This window comes from Neofelis nebulosa, chromosome 3, assembly GCF_028018385.1.
Source record: "Neofelis nebulosa isolate mNeoNeb1 chromosome 3, mNeoNeb1.pri, whole genome shotgun sequence".
Taxonomy (NCBI): domain Eukaryota; kingdom Metazoa; phylum Chordata; class Mammalia; order Carnivora; family Felidae; genus Neofelis; species Neofelis nebulosa.
Genome location: NC_080784.1, coordinates 134,933,755 through 134,956,794, shown reverse-complemented (window position 1 = coordinate 134,956,794; position 23,040 = coordinate 134,933,755). Strand labels below are relative to the sequence as shown.

General features: G+C 39.3%; 1 protein-coding gene and 1 long non-coding RNA gene across 3 annotated transcripts in view; one reads left to right on the top strand and one right to left on the bottom strand.

Moving 5' to 3' along the window:
• HSD17B11 (hydroxysteroid 17-beta dehydrogenase 11) overlaps positions 1-21,729 on the bottom strand; it is a 35,283-nt gene extending 13,554 nt beyond the window's left edge. Inside the window, exons 1-5 of the mRNA XM_058721974.1 lie at positions 21,351-21,729; positions 13,935-14,042; positions 10,397-10,528; positions 8,527-8,633; positions 2,549-2,686 (exon numbers count right to left, since the gene is read on the bottom strand). Coding sequence (XP_058577957.1) covers positions 2,549-2,686; positions 8,527-8,633; positions 10,397-10,528; positions 13,935-14,042; positions 21,351-21,560 — 695 coding nt within the window. The 5' untranslated portion in view covers positions 21,561-21,729. The remainder of the gene's footprint in view (positions 1-2,548; positions 2,687-8,526; positions 8,634-10,396; positions 10,529-13,934; positions 14,043-21,350) is intronic.
• Positions 496-21,337, top strand: LOC131507352 (uncharacterized). 2 transcript variants are annotated; one of them, XR_009259458.1, is made up of 5 exons: positions 496-603; positions 2,762-2,857; positions 11,374-11,564; positions 20,207-20,334; positions 21,263-21,337. It is a non-coding gene; the product is annotated as an uncharacterized LOC131507352 (long non-coding RNA). The 2 variants fall into 2 exon arrangements; XR_009259457.1 differs by lacking the exon at positions 2,762-2,857.
• Positions 21,730-23,040: the final 1,311 nt, after the last annotated feature.

Below are 23,040 nucleotides of genomic sequence, written 5' to 3'. Positions count from 1 at the left end.
AAGAAAACACTTTAATGTAGCTACTAGGTCATCAGGAAACAAAGATGATCCTTCCTGTATGGAAAAGGCAGAACATCACCAGAAAGCAGGCTGCTGAGGAAGTAGAAAAGCGGTGGCGCTCTTCCTCCCCCGTGGGTACAGGTGCAGATTGGTGAAACACTTCCGGGGCAGTTTGGCAGCACGTACGAATATTTAAAATGTGTACACCCTTGGACCCAGTAATCCCTCTTCTAAAATCTACCTGAAGGAGACACCACCAAAATGTGAAAATATGTGCGCATTAGTGATGAGGGAGCTTGGGGCAAGCTGAGGGCAAAATACAGGCTGGCACACACATACCCACTCCCCCCACCCCCCAGGTGGAATGTGTGTGATATTCCTCAGACACTCCTGGCTACCGAAGAACAAAGCAAATTGCCATGGTGATGTGGGAAACTAAGACAAATGAAAAACTAAATTCCCTTACTGCCTACAGCCCATTGATGAGTCCTTCAAACCAGCAGAGTGACCTCCCTCTATAGGGGCTCAGCTGCCTGGATGATGACAGTTTGCTAGGGGCAAAAGAGAACCTTGGCTTAACACTGTCACAACCTTGAGGATCCTGTAAGTCTACTTCCTTTATCTCAACTGCCCCAAGATATATGTTGTCAGTCATCCTCCAAGTTTATGCCCCCCTCCCCATATACATCTGAAGAGTCTCATGACTGGGGTTTTATTAAATGGTAATAAGTGGTGTTTCCCTAGGAACAGCTAGCCACTCAAGGTCCTAAAAACCTTGCTTCCAAAATACCTAGAGACTTACTCTATCTTTGACTCTGCCCCAACCTGAGGGTATACAATGAGTTACCTGTCACAACCCCATGTGGCTATTCCTGCTCATGGGTCCTGTCCCCATGCTTTAATAAAATCACTAGTTTGGCACCAAAAACGTCTTCAAGAATTCTTTCTTGGCTGGCAACTCTGGACCTTACGAACCCCCCATCACCCCAAAACTTCATCACTAGGGTGTTCATGACAGCTGTGCCAGGGTAAAAATCACTAGTAGATACTAATGTTCAGACTAAGTAACCAACACAATTTATGATAAAGTTCTGTCTTTACTGACATGAAATGATGTCCATGACATAATGCTGAGGGAAATAAGTAGTTTACCTACAGTTTTCAGAACCCCACGTGTAATATATGCCAGTTACATATAATTTAGACATTTAAGCTATACATGGAGAGATGTCTGGAAGGATGTTCATCAAAATGTTGAGTAGTTTGCGGTAGATAGAAGGTTTCAAGGCAATTTAAAAAGAAACTTTCTTACTTATTCGTATTTTTCTGTATGTTGGAATTTTTAAAAATTATGCATCATGTTACAAAGACATTAAAACTACTCCCAAAGAAAAGAAACATTAAAAATTAACCTCTGGGGCACCTGGGTGGCTCAAATGGTTAACATCCAACTCTCGGTTTCAGCTCAAGTCATGATCTCACAGCCTCATGGGTTTGAGCCCCACATCAGGTTCTACAATGGCAGCTCGGAGACTGCTTGAGATTCTCTCTCTCACTCTCTGCCCATCCTCACTTGTGCTGTCTCTGTCTCTCTCAAGATAAATAAACTTAAAAAAAAAAAACTAACCTCAGAGCTTATCCTTTATAGTTTTATAAGTTTTTATTTTTTTTTTTTTAAAAAATTTTTTTTTCAACGTTTTTTATTTATTTTTGGAACAGAGAGAGACAGAGCATGAACAGGGGAGGTGCAGAGAGAGGGAGACACAGAATCGGAAACAGGCTCCAGGCTCCGAGCCATCAGCCCAGAGCCTGACGCGGGGCTCAAACTCACGGACCGCGAGATCGTGACCTGGCTGAAGTCGGACGCTTAACCGACTGCGCCACCCAGGCGCCCCTAGTTTTATAAGTTTTTAAAAAATGTTTATTTTTGAGAGAGAGAGAGTGCACACAGGGGAGGAGCAGACAGAGAGGTAGAGGATCCGAACAAAGAGGTCTCTGAGCTGACAGCAAAGAGCCCAATATGGGGTTTCAACTCACAAACCATAAGATCATGACCTAAGCTGAAGTCAGATGCTGAGCCATATAGTTTTATTTTTTAACTAAGTAAAGACTAGTGCTCACTATGGAGGATAATCTCTAGATTACCGATGATGCTTGTTAAACAGAGTCCCAAGGCCCCTTCCCCACCACTACCCTCTCCTAGCCAAACGCAAGCAATCAACATCTCTGGGAGTTGGACCTCTACATGGTTCCCAAGCACTCCTGGTGAAAGGTATGTATACTTAAGTCAGAAAACCACTGCTCAGGAAAAGAAAAAAAAGGAGGATTACCAAGTTCACTTGAGTTCCTCATATTTATGTTTACATATATTCTCCCCTTCTCTTTGCCTCACCTGCTTTCCCACAATCTGCAGGAGCTGAAATTGAGATGAGCTAAGGGAATTGAATGTCAGGTGTTTTAAGGATTAAAATATTTAAGAAAACCCACGGAATGGCTGATATTCATAGCAATCACCAATCCTTTTGTCGTCATTTCTGTCTCAACTTACCTGGTACTTGCGTTTTTGATGAAGCCAGTATTTATGAAATTAGGGCAGAGACATGTTGTTTTGATTCCGGTTCTTTCTAAGGCAGCCAGTTCTTCAGTCAAAGCTCTATGAAATCCGACAGCAGCAAATTTGCTTGAACTGGAAATAAACAGGCCAGAAGATAATTAGAGAAAGCTGTGGTATCTATTGAATTCAGATGTCTGTTTTCTCTAGTTAAGTGTGGTCCTCTGCCGAGCCTCATGGCCATCAGCTGAGTCTCAGGGGCCAGCCCAGACCTACCAAATCAGAATGTGCATTATGGATCCTCAGGTAAATTTATAGGCATTAAAGTCTAAGAAGCATTGACACAGAACACTTATTGGAGCGAGAACTGAGTGGGTTTAAAGGTCTTGCTAGGAAAACTGGTAAAGCGTTGGTTTTTGTTGTTGCTGTTTCCATAAGATTTAATGTCGCCATAGCCTGTTAATTATTTAATACATCCAGGGAATTCCTGGGTAAATTCTCCTGGACAAGTCCCATTTTCCCTTTCAGACTCTGCTTCACTTCCTCAAAGAGGCCTTTCCTGACCCCTAGTCTAAATTATTTCCATTATGTAATAATCTTCAGTTTTACATGACAGCCTGTTTTGGATTTGTGATTAAATACTTGTTTGGGTGAATTTTTTTTTTTTTTTTTAACATCTGTCCCTCAAACTTGTACTATAAGCTCTGTGACTATTTTGGTTTCCAAGGAATCCCCAGGGCCTACCACAGTGCTTGGCTTATAATAGCTGCTCAAAAAACATTTGTCAAATAAATAAATCGAAATGCAAAGCAATTCTTACTGTCACATCTCCTTCATTTGCCAAGAGAGGCAAATTAATAATATTTTAAGCAGACATTACTTTTCCAGTTAGGTTTTTTTTCTTTTTAAATCAAATTTATTGAGAAATAAATTCATGTATCATATAACTCTCCCACTTGAAATGTATAATTCAGTGGTTTTTGGAATATTACTGATTTTTAAAAATTATGTGAAAATAGCGGTGCTTGGGTGGTTTAGTCGGTTAAGTGACTGACTCCGGTTTAGGTTATCATCCCATGGTTCGTGGGTTCAAGCCCCACATCAGGCTCCGTGCTGACCGCTTAGAGCCTGGAGCCTGCTTCGGATTCTGTGTCTCCCTCTCTCTCAGCACCCGCCCCACCCCCCCACTCTCTATTTCTTTCTCTCAAAAAATGAATAAACATTAAAAAAATTTTTTTAATTGTGTGACAATATACATAACATAAAATTTGCCATTTTAACCATTTTAAAATGTGCAACTCAGTGCCATCAATTACTAGATTATTTTTCTATAAGTCTGTATTTATTAGCAATTACACAAAGTAGCTGTAAATTCTTGCCAATTAACCTGTGCTTTGGAAAATACAAAGCTATGCAAAGTTCTCTTTCAACTTTTTTTTTTCTTTTAAACCTTAGACATATACTGAAGGCTTAAAAGATAGATGGCTAGATTTACTCATGAAAAATGTAAATCTTGGGGTGCCTGGGTGGCTCAGTCAGTTAAGCGTCCGACTTCGGCTCAGGTCATGAGCTGCCGGCCAGTGAGTTCGAGCCCCGCGTCCGGCTCTGTGCTGCCAGCTCAGAGCCTGGAGCCTGCTTCAGATTCTGTGTCCCCCTCTCTCTCTGCCCCTCCCCCACTCATGCTCTGTCTCTGTCTCAGAAATAAACATTAAAAAAAAATTTTTAAAAACAGAAAGAAAAATGTAAATCTTAACTTGAAAAACCACACAGAAATAATCACACGTAAAATTGATTACTACACATCAGGCACTGTCCTCAGTTTTTCCAATGTATTAACTGCATTTGCTCCTCACAACAACTCTTTGAAATAGGTATTACTATGATCCCCATTTACCAAAAAGGAAGCTGAAGCACTGTGGAGGTTGTTGGTTTGCAATCTCCTCTGGAGCTCCTTGAGTACGATCTGAAACTGCCCCCACCCCTCCCCTGCACACAGAGGGCGGGGAGAGAGCAAAGAAAGAGGCAGGCCACTCCAGATTGGCAAGTGGCAGATTTAACAAGTAAGGGAACCTGGAGGTTTGTCTTGGGCAGCCGCAGGGTGAGGTCCTCACACCCACCTGCCAGAATCTTACAAGTTTATATACAGGCCTTTTGGGTTCAGTCATATATACATCCAGACAGTCACAGCACATTTCTATTTCTAGCCCAAAGGGTGCCTTTGTGTGAGTCAGAAAAACCTACTCCTCTTCTAAAGCTACTTTACTGCCATCTCCTGGAAGATTTTTTAAGTTTAAGGGGACCCGAATATGCACAGTGCCCCCTAGAATTGTGTAGTGTGCAATCTGCACACAAACTGTGTATGCCATTCCTGCTTTGACAACACTTGATGAGAACTTTTGCTTCTGCTGAAAGCACTATCAATAGTTTCTCATACAGAACATGTTCTCTCGGTTTTCATAGCTAAACATTCAGTGGAGTAGAATCAAATTAGAATCAAGAGAGTTACAGGGGCGCCTGGGTGGCTCAGTCGGTTGAGCGTCCGACTTCGGCTCAGGTCACGATCTCGCGGTCTGTGAGTTCGAGCCCCTTGTCAGGCTCTGGGCTGATGGCTCAGAGCCTGGAGCCTGCTTCCAGTTCTGTGTCTCCCTCTCTCTCTGCCCCTCCCCCGTTCATGCTCTGTCTCTCTCTGTCCCAAAAATGAATAAACGTTAAAAAAAAAAAAAAAAAAAAAAAAGAGAGTTACAGTATTTACCATAGCAAAGAGGAGGAAGCATGACAGGGCATTCACAGCCCTGTTGGATCCTCTGATTCTCTTGGGTTACCTCAATGCCCAGGGACTAAGAATCTGGCAGAGAGTAGAAGTTCGTGTAGTAGCTGAGTAGCAACACCTGCAGCTAGCTTTCATCAAGGGAAACAATGCCAAATGATGTGAGCCTTTGATGGCCAGGGGACAATCACCTAACCTAAACTGGGTTTGAAAGAGACAATACATGATCTGCATCACACATCTGTTCTGTAACTGCTTCAACAGCTATTTCATCTTAAAAAACAAACAAAACCCCCCCAAAACCCAAAAACTCAATCCAAGTCTATGTTCATAAAAAAAATGTTTTTAAGTTTATTTATTCATTTCAAGGGAGATGGAGAGAGTAAGTGGGGAAGGGGGAGAGAGAGAGAGAGAGAGAGAGAGAGAGAGAGAGAGAGAGAGAGAGAGAGAGAGAGAGAATCCCAAGCAGGCTTCCCATTACCAGTGCAGGGTCCAATGTAGGGTTTAAACTCATGAAATGTAAGATCTTGACCTAAGCCAAAAACAAAAGTCAAACATTCAACCAACCGAGCCACCCAGGCACCCCATTTTAGAAACTATTAGAAAACAAATATATGTTAAGAAAAGAAAGGAAAGGAAAGGAAAGGAAAGGAAAAGGGAGGGAAGGGAAGGAAAGGAAGACAGAAAATATAGATGAACAAAATAAAATTACTTGTCATTACCAAAGAATAACCACTCTCTAGGTGTGGTTCGAGTAAAATGGCTTGATATATATCCTTGCAAACTTTTATTTATTTTTTTCACATAATTCCAGATTTAATAAGTGTCTATATACTTTTTTGTGCCATATTAGAAAATATAGTTACAGGCTTTTTGGGGTTATAGTACATGCCACAAGGTCACATTAGAAAATAAATTCCATCTTTAACGTCACTAAGATATGTAATACACAAATTACAACGCTTAGAATGATTTCTGCCACTGCAGTAAAGTTCAAAGATAATTAGATAACTCATTTCAATGGCTTCTGGATAAAGCTACAATGAACTGTTCCTGAGAGATCAAAGAGTAAAAACAAAACAAAACAGATAAACAGAAGCACAGTAAGCTCATCTTGACTTTTCAAGGAAAATAAACATTCATGAATTACTTACTATACCCACAGTATATGGGACCCTCAGGTAAAAGATAACTGAATTGTTTCTGGACTATTTCCTTTTGGACTGGATGGGAAAGCCTTAGCTTATGCATACCATGTGACAGAGGAGTTTTGCAACGGTCTAGGGATGAGGCTGGGAACCACACACCCCTCTTGTTGCTGTTGTTACTTAATAGGTATTGAGGTCCAAGTGCAGTAGAGAACACATAATTAGGCATGGTTTCTGACCAGGATATTAACAACTTTTGTTAAAGGAAAATGTCTAGACACTAAAACAATTTATTCTCCTCATCTTTAGTAACCTTAAGGCATATCAAATAATGATTTGATTTGGTTTCCTATGGGAGATGAGTTTTGTGGAAAGATTGTAAAGAGTGCAACTTAAGAATCAGACGTCTTAGAATGACCTTGGTCTCCCCTGTCAAATGTCAGTCATTAAGGCTAAATTACTGCATTCTCTGGATAAAAGTTGATTCTATTTTAATTATAGAATATAAGTTTCTTCATTGGTTAACCTACCTAAAAAGTTCAAGCTGTTCCTTGGACATTTTCAGTAGATATACCTGCCTTTGCCTTAACATATTGGGAAATACTAATATATATGAGTTAATTACTGTGGACCATCTTATCATATTTTTCTTTTTTTTTAATTTTATTTTTTTAAATTCACATCCAAATTAGTTAGCATATAGCACAACAATGATTTCAGGAGTAGATTCCTTAATGCCCCTTACCCATTTAGCCCATCCCCCTCCCACAACCCCTCCAGTAATCCTCTGTTCACCATATTTAAGAGTCTCTTATGTTTTGTCCCCCTCACTGTTTTTATATTATTTTTGTGTTCCTTTATCTTATGTTCATCTGTTTTATCTCTTAAAGTCCTCATATGAGTGAAGTCATATGATATTTGTCTTTCTCTGACTAATTTCGCTTAGCATCATACCTTCCAGTTCCATCCATGTAGTTGCAAATGGCAAGATTTCATTCTTTTTGATTGCTGAGTAATACTCCATTGTATATATATACCACTTCTTCTTTACCCATTCATCCATCGATGAACATTTGGGCTCTTTCCATACTTTGGCTACTGTTGATAGTGCTGCTATAAACATTGGGGTGCATATGTCCCTTGGATAAATACCTAGTAGTGCAATTGCTGGGTTGTAGGGTAGTTCTATTTTTAATTTTTTGAGGAACCTCCTTACTGTTTTCAAATGGCTGCACCAGCTTGCATTCCCACCTTGCAAACTTTTAAATGCAAGATATATATCTTTTATATACATGCATACATACATATGTATACACGTGTATATATTATATAAAAACAAGATACCCACCCATGCCTGTGTTTATATATTTATACACATACAACTATATCTGTTGTTTCTAGAAATTGGCCAAGCACTGTTGGGGTGTGTGCAACCCGTAGGTTCCTGTTGGCTATGGTGGCCTCACTATATTGCAAAGAATTGTCTTTACAGTATACAGTGGAGCACACCATTACTGTTCCCTGCTTGTGATAGTTAAGTTCTTCAGTTATTACAATGGCAGGGATTTTTAAATGGATAACTATTATAGTTTTTCTTTTTTACAATTCCACTATTTAGATGTTTACAACATTTAGAATCCTGGATTATACTTTCTCTTTACTTTGTTTCCACAAAGTTACTTTATTAAAAATTATTAACTTTATTAAAAATTAAAACAGAAATTAAAAATTTCTACGGGTTGCACACACCCCAACAGTGCTTGGCCAATTTCTAGAAACAACAGATATACAACAAGATTACTCTTGTTGTATAATTTCTTGCTCCTACAAGGGATGAGAACTGCTTTAAGAGCTGCCTTCTAATTGGACAATTTCCCTGCAGCCACCTCTAGAATGGTCAGCCTGGAGGGGATTAATGATTGATAAAGCTATTGTACAAGAGACTGTGCAACCGACTATTTCGGCAACTTCAAGTTTATCATCATTAACGGTAGTTTTCATTAGGGTAAGAAATCACGTACAAGCATAGGAACAAATTAAGGAACCACATCCTGACTTACCAATATGCCAGTAAGAAGGGGACCCCAGTATGCCCAGCTGCTGAAGCCACAGTGACAATATGGCCATGATTATTCTTCATCATCACTGGAAGAAATGCTTTTGTAGTCTAGAAATAGTGTTGATTAAGAGACAATGGTATATTGTTATTTCTGATTTTGTAGACCTATTGGGAAGATTTCCAGACAAAACTATACTTTATTAACATTTTCCTAGTATAAAAGAAAAAAAATTTAGATTAACTGCCAAATGTGGCCACATGAGGCAAATGGATAGGATGCCTGGATTAGAAAAACTAAGCAAGGCAATGGATACTGAAAACTTAAGAATCCATTTCACTTAAATTGTGAACTTCTAATATGCCCTGGTCCTCTCTTTACCTTTTGTCACTGATACTTTCTATCATTTCATATATTGAATAGATATAATAATCTATAGTTATCAAAAGAATTTGTATGCAATGTGAAATTGTTAGCAAATAGTTTGGTTATGTCATTTACCAAAATACTGAAGTGAACAGCAATCTTCTAGTAGTCACCGAATGCAATAAATATTTACTGAGCACCTATTATGTGATGAGGATTCAAAAACAATTAAGGCAATGCCCTACATTCTAACAGAGGCAGAAAGACAGGCACACTTGTAAGTTATAAAAATACAAAGACATAGGTCAATAATTTGGAAATACTGACATAAGATAATACTGCATTTTTACCAACTCCAACATTCTTTTGAGATTATGCTTCCCAAACTGACATCCAAGAAAACTTTAAGAGGCCCTTTCAGGAATGGGCTATTTGGGCAATTTTCAGCCTCTTCAGAAATTCTTTTTTTTTTTCTCTATATATATAATCTATAGACCTTGAATGGTGAGATTTATAATAAAGTTTGCAGCTTTGGGGCCAGAAAATACTCAAGGCCTGAGTCTCCTGAGAATCTGAAAAGCAAACTGGGCTCACTTTTAACAGAACCACAGAAGAGGACTTGGATTATCTCTAATTTCTTCTTTCATAAATAAGATCACATAGAGATATGAGAATCTATTTTATTTTTGTTTTTAATTTTTTTTAAGAATCCAGTTCAAAATTAAAACATATATAACAGCTGAAGTTTATTATTAATTAATTATTATTATTAATATTTTTAAGGGGCGGGGAGGGAAAATGGTTGATGAGATTTGACCACAGCATGAAAATTGACTGGATGCACCTGTGTGACTCAGTCGGTTGAGCTTCCGACTTGAGCCTGCTTTGGAGACTGTGTCTCCCTCTCTCTCTCTCTGCCCCTCCCCCACTCATGCTCAGTCTCTCTCTCAAAAACAAATAAACATTAAAAAAAAAGGAAGAAAGAAAATTGACTTCTTTGGGGGGCACCTGGGTGGCTCAGTTGGTTGAGCGCCCGACTTTGGCTCAGGTCATGATCTCGCCGTTCATGGGTTCGAGCCCCATGTCAGGCTCTGTGCTAATTAATAGCTGGGAGCCTGGGGCTTGGAGCTTGCTTCAGATTCTGTGTCTCCCTCTCTCTCTGTCCCTACCCCCTTCTCTCTCAAAAATGAATAAACACTAAAAATTTTTTAAAAAATAAAAGAAAATTGACTTGTTTTTTTTTAAAGTTTCTTTATTTTTTTTAGTAATCTCTACATCCAACATGGAGCTCGAACTCATGACCCTGAGATCAAGAGTTGCATGCTCTTCTGGATGGCACCAGCCAGGCACCCTCAAAAATGACCTCTTTGTATGATGTTATCCTTAGTGCCTGGAGAAAACTTCCGTATTGATTTGACACATCTTTATGTCTACTGAAAGCTCCACTTTAAACATAGTCTTTGGGTTTTACAAAAGGGAATGTTCTTGTAAAAGAAGTCATACCTACCCAGAAATGTGCAAGTATATTAACTTCAAAAGTCTTTTCAATCTGAGGGTCTTGTGTAGCAAACAAATCCGATGTGTAGACTACACCAGCATTATTTACTAAAATACTAACATCTCCAATTTCTGCTTTCACCTTTAAAAATAAGACAAATATCTGCATCATTAAGAGTTACAAAGGAAGGTTTGCATACAAGGATCATTAAAGAACTATGTGTTTTTTACATCAGATGTGAAAAAAAGAGTAGTTTTGTAATCTATGTGCCAAAATGGAAAAAAGAACTTTTTAATCTTAGCTACTTAATTTCAAATCAGCTAGACCTGGAAGTCTGGCAGGTAGAAATTTTCTTTTGCAATTTAGTCTCTTGACTTTGCTCTATTTATTATACCCGAGAGGCATCTGGCAAATAAAAACAAAACCGGTGACAAAAACCTAGCATTTATTTTTTAAATACTACTTCAAAGGGTAAGCAAAAAAAAATTAATTGGCAAATGCAGGGACTATATAAGAAACTATGTAAAACTGATTATACCATTAAGCTAGTCACACCTTCTATTGCTTTATTTTTGTGGTCTGTCACTCCATTCTGTTGTTCACCAACTATCTTCCCCTGGTGGCAGTTGGCCTATGGGCTGGCAACAAAAGAATATCTTATCTGATATTCTTACGGTTCTTTGAGTAACTAAGCTTCTTGGTGGTTGGACCCTAGAGTTACAATGCATTCTGTTATACATTGTGTTCTAAATAAAAGCTAACTTCTGTTAGGAGTTACCATTATTAGATAGTGTTGCAGTGTGCTGGGGGACTGAGGAGGACGTGACAAATAGCCTATTAAAGGCTTTAATTGTGCTATGCATTTTGCACGATTTCATTATTTATCTCATTTAATTCTCACAATAATTCTATGAGCCTGCAACTCCTGGTATGCTTACTTTAGAGAGGAGGAACATGAAACACTGAATGCCTGTTTCTTGCCCTAGATCACATGGCTACTAAAGGTCACATGGAGCTGAGACTCTCCCAGATCTTCTGACCTCAGAGCCCAAGACAAGCCTCAAACCTCAAACCTCAAACAGAAAGGAAGCCAGGAGGTGGAATACCCATCAGCAACCCAGCAGGACATGATGTAACAACTGCTGAAGGCTTGTCAGACAGAAATGAATTTCATCAGGTTGTATTTAAATTATTAAAGAGTCAAGCTAGGGGCACCTGGGTGGCTCAGTCGGTTGGGCGTCTGACTTCAGCTCAGGTCATGATCTCGTGGTCCGCGGGTTCGAGCCCCGCGTCGAGCTCTGGGCTGATGGCTCAGAGCCTGGATCCTGCTTCCGATTCTGTGTTTCCCTCTCTCTCTGCCCCTCCCCCGTTCATGCTGTGTCTCTCTCTGTTTCAAAAATAAATAGACATTAAAAAAAAAAAATTAAAAAAAAAAAGAGTCAAGCTAAGGTATTTGGCCTTTGATCAACACTATTGGTATGTATACCCACATCTCTAGCACAAAATGAAAACTGTTGTTCAGAATAATGCCCCTAAGATATTGAAAAAAACAGGACATGTATGTGGTTGAAATGATGGAGCTGCTATAACGCCTTCAAAGTAACAGGACTTTGATTCTTTTACACTGTCAAAGCATTTACCCAGACACACTTGTCCCTTCCTTCATACTTGAGTTCCCCATCTGCATCTATTGTCTCCCCACAGTGTGAATGTCTGGTTTGCACATTTCTCAATAATGGAAGCAAGCCATGGGGAGTCTGGGTGGCTGTAGGTTAAGCATCTGACTTCAGCTCAGGGCATGATCTCACACTTCGTGGGTTTGAGCCCTGTGTTGGGCTCTACGCTGACAGCTCAGAGCCTGCTTCAGATTCTGTCTCCCTCTCTCTCTGCCCCTCCCCCGCTTATGCGCATGCTCTTTCTCTCTAAGATAAATAAACTTAAAATTTTTTAAAAATAAAAAAGAAAGAAAGTCATGAGTTTAAATGGTCAGGTGACATAAAAATGTTCTGATACTAAAATAACCACATCAAAACAACTTCAGAATATCTGATAATCACATGTCATTGTGTATATTCTGTTTAAACATATAGTTTATCCTTGAGCAATTTCAGTAAAAAAAACAGCATGGTTAAAACACATGGAATAGGTTCAAATAATGAAATTATCTTTTCCAGAACAGCTTATTCCAAGATGAGTCTAGAAGTGATTACTGTGTGCCAGGCACTGATATAAAAACTTTACGTCATTAATTCACTTAATTCTCCTAACAACCCTGAGGTAGGTGCTGCTGTGATCCCCATTTTATAATTGAGAAAATGTAGGCACAGAGGGGTTAAGAAATTTGCAGTGATACACCTAGTATTAACTGGAAGCATGTAGGTCTCTATGAAGGAAAACCATTGTTAATTTTAGGTAAAACAGTTATTAAGTGCAGACGTTTCTTACCTCCAGGCCCTGCTCTTACTGTACTCCCTTCCAGGAAAGCTATTTCCCACCACTAGCCTGGGTCATTTCTACTTATTGTTTTGTCTAAGCTCAGGCCTCACCAGTAATAGAGGCATCAGTTTGAAATAAAAGATTACAATTCAAGAATAGAAGTTCAAAATGTCCTCAAACTCAAATTCCCTAAACAAAGAGGTTCTCAAGGCTGCTTGAATCAGAATCTTTATACTGTGCTGAAATCAGATTTTCTGGGGGTGAGGTCCAGGAATGTGTATTTTAAGGAATTTGCCCAGGTAATTCTACTGATTCTTCTTACTATCGTAGTATTTAGTTAACAAATATATGTACGAGTTCAGAGTGAAACTCCATGATATATATACATAGCACATCTCAGTTATATACAGAAAAAGCAAATAATGCTTTATAGAAATCTATCTATGATCAAAGCCTGATAAGCAATTAAATTTAGGGGCACCTAGGTGGCGCAGTCGGTTAAGCGTCCGACTTCAGCCAGGTCACGATCTCGCGGTCCGTGAGTTCGAGCCCCGCGTCAGGCTCTGGGCTGATGGCTCGGAGCCTGGAGCCTGTTTCCGATTCTGTGTCTCCCTCTCTCTCTGCCCCTCCCCCGTTCATGCTCTGTCTCTCTCTGTCCAAAAATAAATAAAAAACGTTGAAAAAAAAAAAATTTAAAAAAAAAAATAAATAAATAAATTTATCCTAACTCCCTAACCCAGTTCTTTGGGTGTCAGAAGACCCTGTCAGTGTTTCGCAGTGTCATCCAAGAATTTACCTGTAGCAGAATTAGATGGGTGAGGTGTGGGTGTGTAAGGTATTATACATGCAGATTCCTGGGCCCAGCCCTTGATTTGCTGAAAGAAACCTTTGGCATGTCTATTTTTTAAAAAGTTCTCTGGAAGATTCCAGAACACACCAAAGTCTGGGAACCTCAGTTCTAGATTCTAGTTCTGGGTCTGCCATGAGCTGGCTGCCCAACCTTGGGCAAGTCACAAAACTTCTGCTACTTTGTCTGCATCATGACGAGGTCACCTCCAGAATCCCTCCTAGCTCTGACATGATACGATCCTAACCAAATGTAAAATTTCACCTTCTTTGCAGAGCTGTAAATATCTTCTCGATTACTGCAGTCTACCACAAAGGCATGAGCGTTCGCACCCAGTCTCCTGCATTCCGCAGCTGTGTCCTCAATCCCATGCTAGGAAAGGCAACAACAACAAAAAAAGAGAACAAAATAAATAACATGAACATATATCAACAACTGAAAATAATGAAGGATAGTCAGGTTGTTTGAACTAGCATTTGGCAATAATTTAACTGGATGCATTTTTGGCAGGGATGCAGGTACACTTTGCTCTCACTACTTTGACTAGCTCCTTTTATTCTGAACTGAACTTAAAGCAACCTTTTCTAAGGAACATAAAAATCTTGGACACCTGAGTGGCTCAGCTGGTTAAGTGTCCAACTTCATCTTAGGTCATGATCTTGTGGTTTATGAGTTCAAGCCATGCATCTGGCTCTGTGCTGACAGCTCAGAGCCTGTAGCCTGCTTAGGATTCTGTCTCTCTCTCTCTCTCTCTCTCTGTCCCTCCCCCTGCTTGCACTAGGTCTCTCTCTCAAAAATAAACAAAAAAAAATCTTAAAATACTAGTTTTGTAGTCATGAATTTTACATACTTTGTGAATATATGCATGTATGTATTCCATTTCAAGATTTTAAAAAATAACATTAACCTTTTTTTTTTTTATGTCACTAAAAAACTATTCACGTACATTTCCGGCTGCAAAATAAACAGATAAAGGGTTAATTACAGTTCATTCATCCATTCATTCACTCATTCCTTTAACATTTTAATTTTTAATCACGGTGCTTGGAAGAACCTGGTGGACACAAATATGAAGGAGACAGAGAATAGACCTTAGCCAGCTCACAGTGTAGTAGAAAGAAACCTAAAATAAGACTTAGGTGGGACATATGAAATTGTTAGTGTCAGAATAAAGGACTGAATAATGGCAGTGTCATAGGGTTCACATTAATGCATTGTGGTAAGCATAACAGAACAATATACAGAGAGTTATGGGAACACAACAAAGGAGGGACATGCAATACAATTCTAGAAGAGGTACCAGAGTTGGATCTTAAGGGTGAGTAGAACAGCCAGGTAAAGAGAAGGAAAAAGGCATGCCAGGCAGAGTGTAAACAAAGGGATGGATAGGAGAAAGGTCCAGTGGGAAAAAATATCAGCAAACTGGTGTTGCTGAGTCATAAAGTTCAAGGCCAGCAGGAGTCCAGATTAAAGGGCATTGTATGACATACTAAGTTTTATCCAAAAACTCAGTGGGGAGCCACTGACTAAATTATGGACTTAGATTTGTTATCATATAGTTAGTATTACATGTCATGTAATCAGTATTATATTGATTACTCTTACTAAAGTATGGAAGACAGATTTTAGGGGTCAACACTGAAGGAAGAGAGAAAAATTAGTAGGCAGTTCCAATGATTCAGCCAAGAGATGATACAAGTTTAATTATGGCACTACTAGAAAGAATGCAGAGAAGAGAATGAGCCTTAAAATATATCTTTAGGAGGTAAAATCAGCAGGACTTGGTGACTGGATGAGGAAGGCGGGAAGAACCAAAGCTGAAGTCCATGCTTTTTAGTTTATGTAACTCGCAACACGGTGTTGCAACAAGTCAGATGGAGGTCACGAGCAGATTTGAGAAACGGAATGATGAGCCCAATTTGGAGCACTGATTTTGTCACTTAAATTCAGGATCAGACCACAGAGTTGTTTTGTTTTTCCTTTTTTTTGTTTCCATTTTTGCTTGTTGGTTTGCCTTTACCAATTTTGTAGCTTCTTTTTATTTTAAAGAATGTCTCAAATAATACCTTGGATTGAGTTTTAGTCTGTGAACACTGCAAGCCAAGAAATTATTGTCAGCTAACCCACAAGTGGATGGACTTACTACATTTACCCACAGAAAGAATGGTAGAACAGAATACTAGTGTTGCGAATTTGCTAGTAACCTGCAATTACTCTTGCAGAAAACCCAAATCTGGAGAGCTATGGAAAGAATGTGCAGTTTGCTCACTGAACTTAATTAACTGTGGCAATAAAAGGAAATAGGGTATTTTCCCTTTTACTGAAATCTCTCACACAAACTGTTGTATACTCTGGAGAGGAGCCCTTACTCCCCAAGGGACACTGAAACCTTATGTTGCCCTCCTGTACCTAACAGGCAGCTTTTGGCTCTTTCCTTTAAAAGTAGATTTCATTACTCAGCCATGAAAAAGAATGAAATCTTGCCATTTACAACGAAGTGGATGGAGCTTGAGTGTATTATACTAAGTGAAATAGGTCAGAGAAAGACAAATATCATATGATTTCACTCATATGTGGAATTCAAGAAACAAAACAGATGAATGTAGGGGAAGGGAAAGAAAAAAAGAAAGAGAGTAAGCAAATCAGAAGAGACTCTTTTTTACTCTTAACTACAGAGAACAAATGGAGAGTTGCCTGAGGGAAGGTGGGTGGGGGATGGGCTAACTGGGTGATGGTAAAGGAGGGCACTTGTGTCCAGCACTGGGTGTTATATGTGAGCGATGAATCACTAAATTCTACACCTGAAACCAATTTTACCATATAAGTTAAGTAACTGGAATGTAAATTAAAACTTGAAATAAAAAAATAAAATTAAAAAAAGTATATTTCATTTATGTAGTATACACACAAAATAGAATGTTATTCAGCCTTCAAACGTATAAAAATTTGAGGGGAGCCTGGGTGGCTTGGTCGGTTAAGTGTCCGACTTCGGCTCAGGTCATGATCTCATGGTCCGTGAGTTCGAGCCCCGCAGCGGGCTCTGTGCTGACAGCTCAGAGCCTGGCGCCTGTTTCAGATTCTGTGTCTCCCTCTCTCTCTGCCCCTCCCCTGTTCATGCTCTGTCTCTGTCTGTCTCAAAATAAATAAACGTTAAAAAAAAAGTATAAAAATTTGACACATTCTACAGCATAGATGAACCTTGATGATATTAAGCTTAGTGAAACAAGCCAGAAACAAAAGGACAAATATTGCAAAATTCTAGTTATTTGAGATACCCAGCATAGTCAAATACACAGAGACAGGAAGTTGAACGGTGGTTGCCGAAGGCTGGGGGAGAGGAGGCTGGGGAGTAATTGTTTAAGGGGTGCAAAGTTTCAGTTTGCAATGATGAAAAAGTTCTGGAGATGGCCAGGAGAGGTCATTTCATAACGACGTGAATGTACTTAACACAACTAAACTCAACACTTAAAAATGGTTAAATGGAAATTTTTGTTATACATACTTTCCCACTATAAAAAAAAAAGTTTCAGTAAGTATATTACACTGATTTTTTGGGTCTGTACAAAGTTTGGTTCTTATTTGGAACAGATTTTGCAATTAAACTCCATTTGCCATGTATTCCATTTGCAGAGATTTGCTTAGTACTGGTCGGCTCTGTCAATGCACAGAGTGGGTGCTGGCAAATATGCCCTTCCTTTACACTGGCAGTCACACTTTTCCTACTTCCCTGGTCTTCCTCACTTAGGGCCAAGGTTGGCACTCCACACCTTCTTAACTATGCCAGAAAAGATTTTATTTATTTATTTATTTATTTGGAATTTATTGTCAAATTGGTTTCCAAACAACACCCAGTGCTCATCCCAACAGGTGCCCTCCTCAGTGCCCTTCACCCACCCTCCCCTCCCTCCCACCCCCCATCAACCCTCAGTTTATTCTCAGTTTTTAAGAGTCTCTAAAGTTTTTTTTTTAATGCAAGAAATTTAAGTTTAAAATTCTGCCAGGAAAAATTTTAGACAGCCTCCATATTCATTTGGTGAGAAGTAAAAAATAAGCAGATCCTTAACATTTTTCTCAGCCCAGTGGAACTGCTCATCATTCTTCAAGATTTCCCGTGTTAACCTTTTTCCCTAGTATGTTGGATGCAGTTCTCAATTTTTAATCCTGGGCTCTCCTTTAAGTCCTTACTAATCCTTTGTCCTCTATCCCTACAACTAAAACGCTGTTCATTACCTAGACTACTAAACTTCTATAAGTTTTTCTGATTATTTCCATTGCTTTTTCCCATTCATTAATTCACTTCTCCATTTGATAAAGTCTTTGAGTATATACTAACTAGGTGCTCAGCACTTTCTATAAATTTATCTTCACAGACTTATCTAATGAGGCATGGGGGTGAGAATGGTCAAGAAATGTGAGAATATCTACATTAAGCAATAAGGAATTCATGGCATGAATCTCAGTAGAATAAGAAAGCTGAAGCCACCACTAATCCCTCCCGAAATTCATGCTCCTTTTTTATGGACCTCAGGACGAGTAGGAAGATGGAAGACTTCTGCCCTGAGTAGGATATCTTTAGACCTGGCTAACCTTGCTGCTTGACTTAATCTGAGAAATTATCTCTGGGGACAATTTGTCTTTGAACCCTGGAGGAAGAATTTGATCTGGCCCCTCCCTGCTTCCTGCTTGTTCTGAAAACAATCTGAAACTCTCTTTTTTCATTCCTTCTCCACTGAGCCACCAGCCCAGAAGTCTCTAGGATCTGCTGCCTGGATGGACTGCTTGAAATTTCCACTCTACTCTCCTCCCCAGTCAGGTTTAGTGGTTCTCAGACTTTCATAATTTTAAAATATGCAAAATTTCAAGGGAAGTGGACTGTGGTGTATATACTGAACCAGGACTGCCAATCTTTTTTTTTTTTTTTTTTTTTTTTTTAATTTCAATGTTTATTTATTCTTGAGAGAGAACAAGCAGGGATGGGGCAGAGAGAGGGAGACAAGAATCCGAAGCAGGCTCCAGGCTCCGAGCCGGCAGTGAAGAGCCAGACAAGGGGTCTGAACTCACAAACTGCCAGACCATGACCTGAGCCCAAACCGGATGCTTACCCGACTGAGCCACCCAGGCATCCTGGACGGCCAATCTTTTATGTGGCCAAATAAGGACATTAAAACTAACACAGTTTTATATATATATATATATATATATGTGAATTTATTTATATATATATATATGAAGGATATAATCTCAAAATTGTTGAAGGCTTATTTAAATGAAATAAACTTAACATAATAAATACTACATTATTCTTGATTTTCTGCCACTTCCCTTACTACCTCTCTGGCCTACAAAACCAGCATCATCTCTTGTTTGGATTACTGCGGGTCTCCTAACCGCTCTCCCTGCCCCTCAGCAGCCTAGAATCTGTCTCAAAATCCTCCATTGGCTCTCCCAGGAAAAGCCAAAGCACAAACAATAGTTTACAGGAAACTTTATGATCTGGAGCTGCTGCTACTTAAGTTTCTAGACCAGCGCTGTCTCATAAAAATATAATGTGAGCCATGTACTTAATTTCAATTTTTCTGCTAGCCACACCTGAGAAAATAAAATTTAATTTAGTAATATGTTTTATTTAACTGAAAATAATCCAAAATATTATTTTGGAATATTTATTATTATAATGAAATATTCTATTTCAATATGTAATCTACAGAAAAGCTGTAAGATATTCAACATACTTTTTTTCATACTGTCTTTGAAATCCTGTGTGTATTTACACCTATATCACAATTCAGATGAGTCACATTTCAAATGCTCAACAGCCACAAGTGGCTAGTAGCTACTACTAACCATTGTGTTGGAAAGCACAGATCTAGACTTTTCTTTTACTTCTCTCCTTTCCCTCACTCTGTGCCAGGCTTTGCATTTGCTGATCCCTTTCTGCAGAAATAGGTGAGGGGCTCATTGCACCCTCAGCCTCTTCTGATCTTGACTCAACTATCTCCATCTCAGTGAGGTTTTGTGTATAAGATCAACACGATCCCTGTCCTCCACCTACCATACAAAGTCCAACTCCCCTTTCACACTTTTTCTTTATACTTATCACCATTCAGCAATTACATAGTTTATTATACAGCATGTCCTGTTTATTTTCCCTAGTTCATAAGGTTTGTGTTTTTCTCACTGCTGTGTCCTCAGTTCTGCATTAGAACAGTGTCTGGCAGATAGTAGGTGCTCAATAAATACTTGTTGGATAAAAGCACTTGACTCCAAAGCAGAAAAAAATTGTACAAATGGGCACAGGGCATTGGGAGTCATTAACACAGATGTGTAACCTAATACTTATACCTGAATTCTTCAATGGTAGCTTAAACTTCACTTTGTGAATAAGAACTAATGTGTGTTTACCATGTGCCAAATGCTTTGTGCATGCTATTGCTAAATGCTATGTGCTAAATGCTAAAGGCTTTGTGCATGCTATTTGGTATATCTGCTACTTGGTATAATTTAAGGCAAGTACTGTTATTTTATTCCTTTTACAGAAAAGGAACCTAAAGCTCTATGAAGTTAGAAGGTAGCTTGTGAAGAAGTGGAGAGCTCTGCTGAGTCTGACCATACCAACCTGCCAGACATTCACCACCAGTGACCACATCAGATTGGACTGGGCCTCGTTTGTATCTTTCATTGCACATAATTATTTAAAGTCTATTTTCCCTATGAGATTGAAGGCAGGGGACCCTATGTCCTGTTGGGCACTGTGTTCTTAACCATCTATGCAACAGATATTAAAAAAATGCTTGTTGATTGCTATCTCAATCACACACTCATTGGATGAACTCTCATCTAAACTTGCAATCCCTAAATTCTTGTTTCAGCACTGGGTGTTGCCTAACGTGTAAGGGATGGCATTTCAGGCCTTCAGGTGCCTTCTGGAAATCTCTCTGCCCATCTACCATTGGCCAAATAAAAGATTAGATTCAAAGTCCTCCTCTCTTCCTTAAGCCTACACCTATTCTTGTAAAACACTGTGTACATTGAAGAGGTTTTTTTCTTTTCTTTCTTTTAAATTTTTTATTTTGTTTTATTTTTAAAGTAAACTCTATGCCCGATGTGGAGTTTGAACTAAACGACTCCGAGATCAAGAGGCACACGCTCTGCCGACTGAGCCAGCCAGGCACCTCAAAGAGTTTTTTCTTTTATATGGTTTTTAACAAAAAGATAATTTTAAAAATTACTTTTGGCAACTGCTATGATCCAATAATGTTGCTTTCTGTTGGCTATCTTTTTAAACCCACTTATCTCAGTAATGGACAGTAGGATTTTTTTTTCTTAACAGGTGCAAACCTCTTACTTTTAATAGACTAGTTTAAAAAGATTACTTTCCCCATCTGATTAAGATAGAAGGGTCGGCGAAATCAGGCCTTGGAGGAGATTACAAATTATTTTCAGGGCAAAAGGAAGTATATGTTTACAATGCCAAATTAGTGATGGGTAGTAACTGGGAATCCTATATTGTCTAAGTCCATTTATCCTGTAATCATAAATACATTAATGAATCTATAAAATACCAATAGTAGTTTTTTCTACCTACTTTATAGAGATGCCGGAAGGGGATGTTGCCTACAGAATGCATCCCTGTCTACAGATCAAAGGTGCCAAAAAGTAAAACACAGTGAGCACTATTACCTTATTTATATCCCACAGAACCAGTTTGCTTTTAAGTTTGGCAAATTCATAGGCAGTTAGTCTCCCAATTCCGTGTCCAGCTCCAGTAATCAGGACGATTTCTCCAGTAACTGATTTTCTCTTCTTAGGAATGAAAAGCTTCAGAAGCGACTCTAAGCTGAAGATGATCAGTAAGGGCAGAAGCTGAAGACACTGCAGAAAGAATTTCATCCTTTTTGTTGCTGCGAGCTTTTGGTGTGTTTCCTTTCACCAATCACTCTAAATTGCTTCTGGAGGGCTGTTCCGTCCAATACCAGAGAGAATAAAAGCAAAAGCAAGGAAGGGCTCCTTTATCAGGGAGAAACAAACAACTCTGAAACCTTTCCTTCCGCTGGGCTGGGCTTCGTTCAGCCTTTCACAATTGGCTCTGGCTGCAGTGCGGAGCTGCTGCTCGCCAGCTCAGAAATCTGGGAGGGACAAAGTCCGGAGGAGGGCAAGGCTTCCCCTTCTGGTCCTATTTGACCCACTACCTCCGGGTCTCGAGAGCCGACCATCTACGCTTAGCTGCCGCCTGCTTTCCTCTCAAAGTTACAAAGATAGCTGACAGTGTCCCTGGCCCGGGTCTGAGGCTTCTTTGAAACTTGATGCCCATCATTAGCGAAAGGATGCAAATGTAGTTTCCTGTCTTGAAAGGAACGTGGAGAGAGGGGTCAGTTGTTCCATACCCTCCAAACCCGCCCCGAAAAATTATGCTGCCTCACATCTTAGTTTGAACTAAGCTCGATTCCCGGAGAGCAGAGAAAATGTTGTCTTTTCAAGGACAGCAATAATCAAGGTCCAGGAAAAATCAGATCGTATCATAGGGGATTGTTTCCACAAGGAAGATCAGTATATTTTTTTTGGATAACCTTTTTCACTCAACCTGTTAGAACTTGGGAAAAAAAAAAATATATATATATATATATATATTACACTTTGGTAATTGCATCTTTATCCAGGTTAATAAATCATTGCCTCCAGAATGAATAACAAAATAGAAAGAAAATCACCTTGCATAAAGATTATTTATGTAATTTTTGGTTTAGTAGCCTATTTATATAAGTATTTTTAAAAATCCTAGAGATTGGTTACTGAAAAAAAAGACCCAACTCTGGGTTTCTGTGTAGTAAGAGCTTAATAATTGTCTGTTACATGTAGTTTTTCAATTCAGTTTTTGACAGTAATTGAATTTAGGCTTTTTGTGAGACACTATAGTACTTTGAAAAGAGGCTTCAGTCATGTCGGTGACAGATGGTCACTATATTTATATTTATATTTATATTTATATTTATATTTATATTTAAGAAGCCGGAAGGGGTGCCTGGATGGCTCAGTAAGTTAAGTGTGGGGCTTCTGATTTCAGGTCAGGTCATGATGTCACAATTCATGAGATGGCGCCCCGCAAGGGGCTCTGTGCTGACAGTGTGGTCTGCTTGGGATTCTCTGTCTGCCTCTCTCTGCCCCTCTGCTGTTTGTGTGCGGGCTGGAGCACTGTGCTCTCTCTCTTTCTCAAAATAAATAAAGACTTAAAAATAAATAAATAAGGGGCGCCTGGGTGGCTCAGTCGGTTAAGCGTCTGACTTCAGCTCAGGTCATGATCTTGAGGTTTGTGAGTTTGAGCCCCGTGTGCGGCTGTGTGCTGACAGCTCAGAGCCTGGAGCCTGCTCCCGAT